The following is a 13,408-nucleotide window of genomic DNA, read 5'->3' as shown; positions in this document are numbered from 1 at the left end:
TGAATAAAACTGGATCCCTTTTGCTTCAAACAATATGTCAGACTGTCTTCCAGGCAGCCGATTCTCTTCCCAAACCGTCTCCCTTATTTTCAGCGTGGCAGACCCTCAGTATGGTAGGAAGTACTTCAGCTTACAGTCCCCCTGGTCATGTATCAGACCTCCACCCTGGTGTTTCTCTTAACACACTGCCATCTGCTGGTAAGAGAGTGAGAAGCAGAACAACTCCCTCCACTCTTAAACTTTGTTGCAGCTCCAGTGAGGCTCATCTGCTGTCCCTCAAAGTCTTAATGATCAGCTTCACCTTCCTCTCACTGTAGTATTATTTCCATTTTGGCTAGTTGGTATCAGAACAGTTCTGCTCCTGCCCCCTCAGAGGAGGAGAGACGTTTATTTCAGCCGCTTCCTCTTCCCCTGTGACAGTCAACTTGGGGTCAACAGACCTCTCTGGTGGCTTGTTTTTCAGAGCACACCGTTGGACCTGCATTGGGTTAGACGGTTCTGGTGGCTTTGTTTTGTCAAAAGAGTCGGGCCTGTTTCTTCAGTTCGTTCTTCTTCCACTGAGCAAGATGATCAAAGGCCGACATGGGCATGCCGAAGACTCTGTGGAACTCCTCTGGTGAGAGGTGACGCTGGCAGGAGACAGAGAAATTTAAAGAGGGAGAGTCAATGATAATCCCTTGAGTGTATAAACTTGCTTCAAATAGCTTCAAGTGAAATTTCAAGTAATCCTTATCCGTTTCAGAAATGTATCAAACATTCTTTGTCATGGCTCAATAGTAACGTCGGTCAGTCTGTATTTGCATTATACTCTTGTCTGTTTGTATAAGACAGTTATTGAGGTAGATTTTGTAAAAGAGTTTACCTCCAGTCTGGCTCGGTCCACATCACTCGGTAGACGCTGCTGCCCTCTGACTGACACTATTAGGGCTTCATATGGGTAGATCTAACACAGGAAAAAATGTAACTTCTTGCACTAAAACGCACAGAAACGACACAGTAAATGCATTCAGTCAAGGGACTTTCACTCATGATGTCGTTCTAAACTGTTTACTTTTACAACATAAATCAAATGCACCACTAAAAAAATACTGAATAGGTAATACGTAATATTTTTTGTGCCATTTTTGGCCTTGCACAGTCACCATTCTGCTATCAAGGTGTTTGGGTCGACTGATTTTGTATTTATCTTTGTCACCAACCCTCTGGTGGCCATCGGCAGCACTAACAACAATGGCGGATGCTAAAATGAATTAGAAAAATTGATTGAGTGTCTCTGTTTAGTTGATTATTCATGCAGATATAGGTTTTCCACTGAGGAAGAGATTAAGAGAAATCGTTTTTGGTGCTAACATGTTTGGTTTTTTATTTTCTTCTTTTGGGAAAATCATTGTTTATTTTTTTCAGAGTTTCTACCGAAAGGTTGAATGAGGTTGTAGGATTTCAAAAAGAGGGTGGATTTGAGATTTGCTCGTAACTCTTTCCAATCAGTCACACAAATGACGAGAAATGCACCGAATGATGTTCGACAAAGTTTAAAAGTATGTCTCTCTTTGAATGTTTGAATCTATTTTCTGTTTAAGAAAGAAAGTTGATCCCTTATTGAGTTGGTTGACTTCAACAAGGAGTTGAGCATTCCTCTCAAGCCGTCACTCTTAACCCTCCTGTTATGTTCGTTTCTTAGGTACAGCCATTATGTTCCCGGGTCAATGTGACCCGGTGCATGTTTAATCATCCAAAAGTTGTCAGAAACCAAAAATTCCTAACAAATACAGTTTGTACCTCATCACCAACACCATTACTAACAATTCAATCTGTATTTATTGGAATGGAATTATTCACCCCTCCATAGATCATAGTTCAATTCGGATAACTCATCATTTTCATGAAAAATACATGTTCAAACTATTTTTTAGGTACATTGGAAAAACCTAGATATAAATTGCATTAGACTACCATAACATGTATTTCTTTCAAAAAAAAATTTACATTTTGAAACTTTCTTTTATTCATGGGGTGATGTAGATAAATAGAGATGAGACACCTCTGCTGTTCAGGGTCATATTGACCCGCTCACTCAAAATCAAGCCAAATGAGTCATAAGGATTTGTATTGAAAGTAAACTCTATTTATGTGTATTGATAGCGTTAAGAAACAGACAATTACAAAAAATAACAAGATATGAACACAATGAACGAGGTGAGTGTGTGCGTGTGTGTGTGTGTGTGTGCTGTCCTACAGTAGGCTGCTGTGTTGTGTGTATCTGCAGAGTGTAATGTTGGTAGGACTCCCAAGCAACCCTTTCGTATGTTTCTCCCCTCCCCTGCTGTGTTTGCGGGAAAATAAAAGGTTCCTGCCAAAATAGTATCTGTTTTTCTCGGACAGGTGCGGTAGTGAGATTGGGATGAAATATTGTGTGTGTGTGTGTGTGTGTGTGTGTGCGCGTGTGTGTGTGAAATGGGGTGAAACATGGTGGGAGGGAGTAAGAAATACTTTGTCTCACATTTTCAAAGAAAGAAATGGTCTAAACTTGACCCTTCTGACCCCTTATAGCCTCCACTTTCACTGCCGGGTCAAATTGACCCGAACATCATCTCTGTAATATAAACCTGCAGGGGGGGGGTTGCAAATACATGATCATTTTTATTTCACGTTGATTACACTAATTAAGGCAAGCAGAAGATGTTTCATGCAAAAAAAGTACTTTCAAATATTTTTTCTAGATTTTCAAACTTTTAAATGGGTCAATTTGACCTGCAACATAACAGGAGGGTTAAGGGAGAAATAGTTCCAAAAATCCTTTCACTAAAGTTGGCAAAGTCAAGTTGGTGTTACTGGGTGAGATGAATTGAATATGGACTTTGAACAGACAACACATCACCCTTATCTATTATCCATTGATCCAGACCTTTCACTCAGTAACAGCTTGCTAGGTCTTACCTTGTATTCTGAAAGAAAAGCAGAAGAGAAAATCCGTTGTGATTCATGTTAACTGTGGCATTCGTTGTCACCTCTTTCCATCATTGTATACACTCTGAATAACATGCGTCGGGGCGGGAGGTAAATAAGGAGAGAATAAGCAGATTTAAGCTGTACAATAGTCTTACCTCTGATCTGCCAGTTAACTGCATTACTGCTGTCATACTGGTAATCTGCACCAGCGCTCTCAGGCTGCCAGGACACAAGAACAGTTTAGCAAACATGGAGCGAGAAGATGCATTTCATCCTTACAATGGAAGATCAAGCAAAGTAGAGAGAAGTCATAAAATATTGTATAAAAAAACCCATCAGTGAATTCATCACCCGACTTATGTTATAATAACAATATCAAGTTGTTAGTTACTGTCTCATGAAGGAGTAAAGCTTACAGTTTAATGAGTGGCCGTACCTGTCTTGCTGTCTCTATCACACACACACACACACACACACACACACACACACACACACACACACACACACACACACACACACACACACACACACACACACACACACACACACACACAATGAGTTAGCATGATTGCTTACCCTGTTTAGTCCAGTCCTGCGGTAGCCTGGCAACGAGGATGATTTGGCAATGTATGAGTCTGCAGGAACAAATACAAACACATAACCACAAACAACAAACAAGGGAAATATGCAAAATGATACAAACGCACTCGATTTGGTGCAAGAATGGAAAAAAGAATTCTGTAACTGCTTTGTAAACCTCAAGGCTCCCACTGCCTCTTAAACACCCACCTGACTGACTCCCGATTAAAGAAACGTGACTCTGATCACACACAGATTGATATTTCAGTAATTTAGTTTCGTAATGTACTGTTTCATCCTAAATACAACTTCATAAAATACAAATAAAAACTGCATCTACCGGCACATTCACAAGCGTATGTGTATTGCTGCTTCCCGTCATACTTTTACATTTTAATATGAATACCATCACATCAAAATTAAATCCATATTTCTGTTGTCGTTCCTCCAGCATGGCCACGCCTCTCTCGTGACCATTGGTAACCACCAGCATCCAAGCATCCATTGGCCCGCCCTTATGTGTGTTGTGCAGCAGAGGGCAGTGGAGTCTCACTGATCCCCTCAAGTTATTCTTCGGTCTTTCATTTCTACGTTCACTTGCCCTATCTTCACCATGTGCCAGTCTTTCGCTCTTCTTTTCCCCACCCGCCCTCTCTTTTGCTTTCTTGCTCTTCTCTTTCTCTCTCTCTTGTTCACTCTCTTGTTGAAGGGAATTCAATTACACAGCGGTGTCAAAGAGCCAGGACGAAACACCGCGATACAGTTGAATGCCGGCTGGTGCAGAGCTACTGTACAGCATGACTAATATAATGGGTTTTATCATCTCCAACACTCTCTTGCTCAACTGAGAAAAAGGTCTCATAGATTAGTCATTGGGTGTGTCTCGGAAATATGGTTGTTTCATCAGCCATGTGCCCTGATGCCAAATGGTGTGAAAACTAATAGCCTAAGCATCTCATTCATCAATTGATCAGTCGTCATTTATAGCACAAGTGGTGGCCTATCATCTCTGCTGCCATTTAAATCATCGCTTTTATTGGTTTTGGAGCAATTTGAATTGGCACATTTATCAGTTATTCTATTTTAATGGCACGACTGTGGCCTTATATGACAAGAATGCAATTTGGAGGCCAAGTTGGGATGTTATTGGGTTAAAATCCATGCAACAGCAATAAAAGGGTGTGTGTGTGGTGGTGGGGGGGGGGGGGGGGGGGTCCTGATGAACCACTCACCGCTGTCTGCACTGTGAACAGACCTGGGAGCTGAGGACAGAGTGACAACGGAGGGAGAAAACACACAGGACAGTATATTAGTTTCATCACGATACGCCTTGGAAATACAAAATCTCTTGTAAGTGAAGCCTTGTGTCTTGAGCCCAAAAACTCTGTCGTAATCTCGAGGAAGTGAAGTTGCTTACATGATGTGTGCCAAATGAGCAATCAGCTGGTGTTTCCTGACCGCTGTAACTGCCCCTGAAGAAAAGTGGAAGCTTAGATGACCTATACTTACTGTATTTGTGTGTGCACATGGATAGTGTCTGTGTGGTTATGGAAACAAGCGCAGTGTGTGAGACTGCGTTAAGTGGAGTTCATAAACCTGTCAAATAATAAAAGTACGAGGACAAACAGTAAACTGAAACCAGAGCGTTAGTTTTCAGTGGAGGGGAAATAAAGAAGGACAGCTGTTGTGGGACATCTATAAAACATCAGCTGTGTGAAGATATGCATCAACATGCAGGCAAATCACCATCACGACCTACACATCTTATAAAATATGAAGCAGCATCGTAGTCATTCACGTTAAAAATGCATTTGTTTATTGCATCCACCCACTGAACGTCGTCATTTTAATGGACTGTGCTGCAGTTTGAGATTATTTTTTTCTCAAACTCGGTGCTAGAATACGAAACATAAGATGGAAAATAGAGCTTTCATTTCTTAAAATATTTTGTTGTTATCGTAATTGAGAGGCGGTACTTAGACACAGTGGTGCTTTGAAGTCAATTCTAACTTCAGCATGCTAAGCTGCTCACAATGACGATGCTAAAATTCCAATGTTTGGCAGGTACAATGTTTACCGTGTTCACGATCTAGTTTAGCGTGTTAGCATGCTAACATCTACTAATTAGCACTGAAAAACAGTACAGTTATTTAAAAAGCAGGTATTTAGTCATAAACCATGTGTGTACCAAATTCCATGGCGATCCACCCAACAGCTTTTGAGACATATCAGTTCAAACCACATATATGAACGTGATGTTTGCACTAGAGGAAGTGTCAGGGGATCACAAAAGTCAGTAGGATTCATCCTCTGGGGACCACGAACATGTTGAGACATTTCAGTCAGAAGAGGTGGGCCGACTGACTGCCATTGCCATTGCCATTGCCATTGCCATTGCCATTGCCATTGCCATTGCCATCCCTGGAATGAAGCAACATACGTTAGTCAGTCAATTATTTAGTAGGAGTAGGAGGAGGGACATCTATTAAACGCTGGACATCCCATTTTGGAATGAGCCACCTATGAAGAATAGATGAGCACACACCTCTCAGTATTTTTCTAATCAGTATAATAACAGCAGACTATAAAAACCCAAAGTGATTACACAGCAATGAACAGCCACGTTATCAACGCCTCTCTCTGTCGGACCTCCCTGTGCACATAGCTAATTCCCCTCTCTCTCCACCGCTCTCTGACCCCGATTCACCCCTTTGGCTTCATGTCATACATCTTCTCTGAAGTAGCTCCAAATTGCTTTAGCTCCTCACTCCCTCTCTCTTTTGAATTTAATTCACTCTCTATCTCGTTCGCTCTCTCTCAGGCTCTCCTGTTATAACGCCCTCTCTTTTATTCCCATTTGACCTCCACCTAAACACTCTCTGTCTTTCTTTCTCTCAGTCTCTCCATCTTTGTCTCGCCCTCACTCGCGCTGAATGCAATGAGGAATGGGATCAATGGGAGAGTCATTGAAGTGGGAAACTCCTCCGACTACAGCTCGCTCAGCAGCACAATAAGACACACATTCATCCTCCTGTAAAGGTGACTCATTTCCTAACCTCTAACCGTCACCACAGCAGCCAAATCATCATCATGACAGTAACTGAAACCTGATCCTAATTTCAGCCGTGAACCTAAACCACAGTCTCGAAAGTCAGTGCTTTACAGATTATGTATACATTACGTTATTGACAACCGCTTTTGCCCACCATCGTTCTTGAGATCAGTTTTTAGCCATGCCAGCAGCATCGCTTTATGGAAGGCAACGTCCGTCTGTCGACCCACCACTTTGGTCCAAACTGAAATTTCTCAACATCTATTTTTATTGTTGTTGCATGAATGTTGTAAAGACATTCATGATTCCCGGAGGACACGCCCGGCTGACATTTGGTGCTTGCTTGACTTTTCCTGTAGCTCCTCCACGAAGGAAAATGACAAAAAAAGGCAGAGACTGCACAACCACAGACTCACAGACATTGAGGGAGCCGCATCCCAGATTGTTCAGCGCCTCCCTGCTGCTACAGCGGGAACTGCGTCTGCTCCCCCACTGGTCATTGTCGTGACCAGCTGACCGCGCTTTCATCTCCTCCTTCAGGATCATCCTGCCAATTCCCTGTGGGGAGGGAAGGGAGAGTAGAGGGGAGGAGTAGAAGGATGGGTTCAATAAAGGGGCCAGAAAGGAAGGTGGGGAAATGGACAGATAGATGGAGCAATAAGGCTTAGTTGAGTGGGATGGATGCATGGGCCCATAGATGGTGGTGGAATAAAGCAGAATGAGACAAGGAAAGGTGATGGTTGCTGTTTGGACAGATAGAGGGATGAATATGAAATGATAGAAGGAGAGAGGAGCATCTTTCTGTATCATGTTCCAGCTGGTGAGGTTGGAAAGAAGCATTTAATTATAGCTCATTAAATATTAACACACACTTAAAATATAAAAAAGGGAGAAGCAGGAGATTATCTTCCTTTCTTACCTTGTTTATATTGTGATTCCATCCATCCTCCTCACCTCCGGATGAAAACCTCCTCACCCTGGAGACTGGAGCGAGAGAGGTGGTAAGAGTAAATACAGGTTTCTAAGCAGGTGTTTGTGCAGAAGTGTGTGTGTTTCAGAACGAGAGGGAGCCGTACCTTTTGGAGAGCCAGCATATGGGTAATAGTTGGAGTCTGGGTGATAAATGCCGTTACAGTTGGGGGTGGAAAGGCCACTGGAATTGAGGAGGTTTTCATTGGTCTTACTCTTATTGGCTGTTGGAGAGGCAGACAAGTCTGAGGGAGAGACGATAAGAGAAAGAGAGAGAGATGAATTGCAGAATTCCTCAACGCAATTAATGATCACAAAACCTTTTTTACCATTTAAGCTATTCTAGTCTGAAACACATGCACTTGAAATAACAAAACGGCACTGAGAAGGGAAAAGTCAACCATGGTGCATGAATGCTGAAACCTTTTGCGTCAACAAAAGTGGGTTGGTTTGTTTGTTTGTTTGTTGTTGGCCTCTGAAATGATTCACTGAGGTTTTTGTGTCTTTTTGCGTGTGCGCGCGGGAGAAGCGAGACGGCCAAAGTAGCGCATTTACTTACAGAGAGGGGAGGGCTCAGCAGGGGGGAGGAAGGGAGGCGGAGGAGGAGGAGGCATCAAAAGCAAAGGGAACAGAGAACGGAAAGGAGGTCAGAGAAGATGCGATGGGATGTGATGCACAACTTCCAGTAAGCAAGCAAAGTTGTCAAGGGTGACGAAAGAACGCAATGTCTTGGAGAACATTGTTGATGGGGTTTTGTGGCTTTTGTTAGACAGTGAAAAGAGCAAGTGGGTGACATACAACAAAGGCCATATTCAGATTGATGCTGTGAGTGCATGAATCTGACTTTTATTCTTTGGACAGTCCGAACTTTCACTGGACACAAAAAAAACAAAACAAAGCAATCCGTCCTCTATTTGTTTTTTTCTGAGGTCATTTAAAAAAAAAAAATGTAATCTTTATTTAACATAGACGAATACATTCATCAAGCTTTCATCGGCAGATAACATGCATACATGTCTCGGGCCGAAGCAGACTCCTGCACCCCAATCCTGTCAATATTCTTACATTTAAAACAGATATGACAGAAGCATTAAAAGGAACCAAACGAAGAACATAAAACCGTTGAAACCGTCTGTAATGGTTTGTGCGCTACATTTGCTTTCTTTCTCAGTTGTTAACCAAACACCTCCTCGAGTAGCTCTAAAAGGTTTGTTTTTGAGCTGCAGCGATCTTTGACTATGACATACATTATGGTACTAAATATACAGGATGTATGCCCGATTATGGAACTTTGCCTTAATATGAAAACTGCTCTATAAATGATTCGTGCTGTAAATTTAAATTCATCCACAGAGCCCAGATCACAGATTGCCTGCTCAGACTGAGGCGAGAGGTTTGTCAGCACTTTGTAGCTCAGCGTAAATCATCCAGAGGTGATTCTGAGGAACCGTAAGTCTGTTGGATCCGCCATCTGAGCACTGATGGATCACCGACACACTCGGAGCATTTGGCGCTGCTTCTCTCAGTTTTACTTCCCCTTTTGAATCATCAATTGAATATGTGATCTCGCCTCTAATGCGGCTGCAACAGCCCAACATCTCAACTGGAGTTTAGTTTAGTTTTTAGTCAGGTCAGGTTACAGTAATGTTATTATTCCTCAGACAATGAGGGACGTGATGTGTGGTGAACGCCTCAATCGAACCTTTTCTCTACCGTTAAGATACCTCAACGCTTCCGACATTGATTTCTGATGCAGTCCTTTTGTGAAACCAAAATTTTAAAATCCCCCCGCCTGGAACTCTGGAATTGTTTTACTTAAAAGTAACGTAAGGTCAGGGATTCCCACGGTGCTAAACACTGAGCAGGCTGTGTTCGTTGCAGCAGAAACACTGAATTCTGTGACATTGACTTTGAATGTGGATCGGTCACATCATAACAGATACGCTCCCCTCATCAGGGTCAGTATGGGGGCTGATATGAAGTGATAAGAGTCAGTGGGAGTTACCTGTTGATCGTACTGTATATGGTGTTTAGGGCTATAACTAACAGACTAATACTACTATTTGTGTCATCGCCAATTTCAATTTCTGTTTAAGCCACTTGGTTGCTTCTTTACTACACAGTTTGGACGATGTTGTGAGGTGTTTCTACTTGCAATTCCACTATGCGTTTGCCTTAAAATGAGAAGGTTACTCACAAATCAACTCAAATGAACAGTTTAATGCTTACTTATTGTTCCAGTACTGGAAGCACACTGCAATAATCGTAACCTTTACACAGCTGAGATGTATCGTCATCCAACAGTCGAATCCAAGCCGTCAAAATGGCTGTTTTGAGCTGAACCAACAGTCAAGTGACCTCCTTCTGTCCATAAATGCTGACTAATTAGCTTTTACATACAACCTCAGTGTATTTAAACACCAGCATAAAATCCAAAGATATTTCATCTTCAATTGTATAAAACAGAGAAAAGCAGCAAATCCTCACATTTGAGAAGCTGAATCCTGTGAACGGACAGTTTTCTTCCAAATTCAAATCAAAATGGTTTCAATCTGCTGGTCGGTTAACATGCAACTTAACAGCAGACATAATAAACACAGTGGCTTTTCTCCAACATATTCCTTGAAGTCAGACAAAGAGAAGCTTGTTTCATACTGAGAAGGCATTGCCAAGCAGCTGATTAACAGGGAGACAGCCTAACAAAAGCTATCAAAAGCACAACTTTGTGAGGAATGGACGAACCTTTTCTTTTATAGATGGGGGGTTTCCTGTAGATGTTGGTTTCCTCGGAAGCTGAGAACAGAAGCAACAAGAGAATGAGTGTGGAGAGCAAAGGGGAGAGTGCAAGGAGAGGAATCTGGATTTCCTTAACAAACCCGTCCCTACAAACACAGTCTCCTTAACCGTAAAGCTGACAGCACGGGTGATAAACTGCTACGGCGGCGACAGTGCGGTGCATCCAGGCTGATTAATACAGATTCACAGGCTTTATTGCTGGAAAGAGCAGCAGATGGCACAGGAATAAAGAAGAAGGAGAGCAGTTGAAGGGTGGATAGAGGATGGAGAGGCAGAGGAAAAGATAAAGGGGAGAAACTTAGAAATGACAGGAGCATGTCTTGTAGCTCTCGTTTGGTGGGTTATTCTGTACAATCACTCAGCTACGAGTACTGGAAAAGCACTACAACAACACATTACAGTAAATTGTTTGCTGTCAGGAGCTAAAATTAAACTACAGCAAAACATACAGCATAAAAACATATTTCCAACTTCTGCACAGAGTGTGGCACTAAACCTGCCAAAGTTAGCGGTCCGACTCCCAACGGGCTGTCCATGCTAAATTTGTAAGCACTCGTGATGCTGCGAGGCACTTTGTATAAAAGCATCGACCAAATACATTCTGCTCGGTGTTCAAAAGCATGAAGGGAGTGATGTCGCAGGGGCTGGCAAGGAATAACAGCCTGGGAAAAAAACGGAGAGAGGGAACACGCAGTGAGAAATAGACTCAAGGCAGGAGGAGGAAATGATGGAGGCAAACCAAATGCACAGCTTGCAGTGAAAAGTAAAGGCCTTTTAAAGCGAAGGGAACAAAGACGGAGTGAAACATTCAGGGAGGAGAGAGGCCGGAACTTGATAAAACGGAGGGTTGATGAAGTGTTTAAATAAAATGAACTGGCATGAGTTGTTACATTAAAGCGCTCATACAAGAGCTCTAGATCAGTAAGATTAATCAGACAGACTCCCCGCGGGAGAGCAATGGAATCAAGATAACTGCTGCGATTTCTACACATGGATGATTTCATTTTCCTGAGACGGTGTGGGGAAATTGCTGAGGCATCGAAAATCAAATCAGGAATATTTTAATTGTTGATGAATCTCTGTAAAATATAGAGCAAAAAGGGTAAAAACACCACAGCCACAATTTCCACAACCCAAAATTGTCAACAACTAACTTCAGCATTTATAATAATGCTGATGAAAATGTCATATTACCATGGTCAGGTTCAAGGCTCTGGGAATGAGGTTGTATGTTAGGAGAGTAGCTAGTGCTGATCTGGGGTCAGGATGTGGATCTGGGCTCTCAGTATGAGTAAATATTTGGAGGGTGGGTCGGTTACGATCTGATGTGTGTAATTTCAGGTTAGTAAACAGGTCAGGGGTCAGCGTTACACATCAGGGCCTACCTGGCACATGGAAATGCTTGGGGACTTGGAAGGAGGTGGTGGTGGGTGTGGTACACCTGGGCTCAGGCTGACTGTAACAGGGTGAACTCCTGCCACTCTCACTGCCTACAGCCAGCGCAGCCAATCACAGTGAGGGAAACCAAAGCATGAGCAACAGAATGGCCCACGTCCCCAAACAGACAGAAAGACAGATAACCTGAAGAATTACATGTATGTGAGCGTGCGTGTTTTCGTGGGACGGCACATGACACCCTGTTGCACCCACTCAAAGAGAGTTCGTCAGTCTTTCCAGTTTGGAACCTCATACTCTGTGTGTGCATGTGTGTGTGTTGAATGTGTGTCTCAGCTTGAGTGGGCACATTACCGGGGAGATAATAATGCAGTGGGGAGCCTCCGTGGCGACTGTGTGTAGGGGAATCAGTGAAAGCGGAGCTGGAGGAACGCCTCGTTCTCACCTCCAAACCATCCAAGAGATCCTGGAGAGAGAGAGAGAGAGAGAGAGAGAGAGAGAGAGAGAGAGAGAGAGAGAGAGGCTATCTTAGAGAATGTGCTTTCATTTACTAAACGACACAAGGATCCTTTCAAAACACAATTTTAATCATGTTGAGAGCAAATCATTGTTATTGAAGTTCCCTTCCAGTACACACACACACACACACACACACACACACACACACACACACACACACACACACACACACACACACACACACACACACACACACACACACACACACACATATACACACACACCAACACACACACACAAAGACCTTTCATTTTGAAGCAGCCATACTTTAAAGGGATAGTTAGACATTGACAATATGCTGATTCACTTTTTTTTGCCAACAGTTAGATGAGCGATACCACCCTCACATCTGTATGCTGTATATGAAGCTGGAGACGCTGGTGGCTGGTTAGCTGAGCTAAGCTGAGCATAAAGACTGGAAACAGAGGGAAACAGCCTCGCTCTGTCCTAAAAGACAAACATCTACCACTTCAAGGCATTGTATCATATTTGTCTGATCTACACAAAAGCTAAATGTGTAAAACTGTTTAATGAGTACTGATCCCTGCTGCAGATAGTTGTTCCATCACAATCAACTGTAACTTTTGTAAATCTGCATTAATTTGCCTCCAATTACGTTGTTTACAAGTACAGATTACTTGAAAGAAAACCTCTGGAATAAGTTGGATGGACTACTTACATGAGAGTATGTTGATAAGGAGCCCAATGACTGCATGAGAAGAGACAAATATATTTGTCATGACTATGACAACAAAAACTATTGGTCAATTTCCTTCCATCTGCCTTTTTCTCAGAAGAAATGTAACTCAGAATAGCCCACTGTAACTGTCATGATTGTGTGTGTGTGTGTGTGTGTGTGTGTATATGTGTGTGTGTGTGTACCTGTCCGCAGCTGTATCGCTCCAGAGTGTCATCTGAGAGGTGTGTGTGTGCATGGTCGGCCTGATAAGGGATGATGTCAGGCCTCTGGATGTCATATCTGGCTTTGACCCTGGGCAGAGCTGCAAGCTGCTTCTTATAGTCCAAAATATCCGCTTTAGACTGGAAGAGAGAGAGAGAGAGAGAGAGAGAGGAAATGGAAAAAAGAACGTCTCAAATAAAACATTGTATAAAAATAAATCTTGTGCATACTAAAAGACATACACAAGC

General features: G+C 42.6%; 1 protein-coding gene across 1 annotated transcript in view; it reads right to left on the bottom strand.

Annotated features, from left to right (window-relative positions):
* Positions 1-515: 515 nt before the first annotated feature.
* The window catches only part of LOC306788559 (actin-binding LIM protein 3-like), a gene marked incomplete at both ends in the record, with an annotated part of 34,985 nt that continues 22,092 nt past the window's right edge, over positions 516-13,408 (bottom strand). Inside the window, 13 exons of the mRNA XM_079284127.1 lie at positions 516-629; positions 863-943; positions 3,094-3,168; positions 3,526-3,584; positions 4,761-4,790; positions 6,997-7,138; positions 7,500-7,564; positions 7,657-7,794; positions 10,292-10,342; positions 11,731-11,835; positions 12,095-12,206; positions 12,939-12,968; positions 13,142-13,300. Of these exons, the coding sequence (XP_079140253.1) occupies positions 516-629; positions 863-943; positions 3,094-3,168; positions 3,526-3,584; positions 4,761-4,790; positions 6,997-7,138; positions 7,500-7,564; positions 7,657-7,794; positions 10,292-10,342; positions 11,731-11,835; positions 12,095-12,206; positions 12,939-12,968; positions 13,142-13,300 (1,161 nt within the window). The remainder of the gene's footprint in view (positions 630-862; positions 944-3,093; positions 3,169-3,525; positions 3,585-4,760; positions 4,791-6,996; positions 7,139-7,499; positions 7,565-7,656; positions 7,795-10,291; positions 10,343-11,730; positions 11,836-12,094; positions 12,207-12,938; positions 12,969-13,141; positions 13,301-13,408) is intronic.

Source organism: Melanostigma gelatinosum (assembly GCF_949748355.1).
Source record: "Melanostigma gelatinosum genome assembly, chromosome: 14".
NCBI classification, from domain to species: domain Eukaryota; kingdom Metazoa; phylum Chordata; class Actinopteri; order Perciformes; family Zoarcidae; genus Melanostigma; species Melanostigma gelatinosum.
The sequence above is the reverse complement of the archived record's forward strand: the minus strand, read 5'-3'. Positions and strand labels throughout refer to the sequence as shown.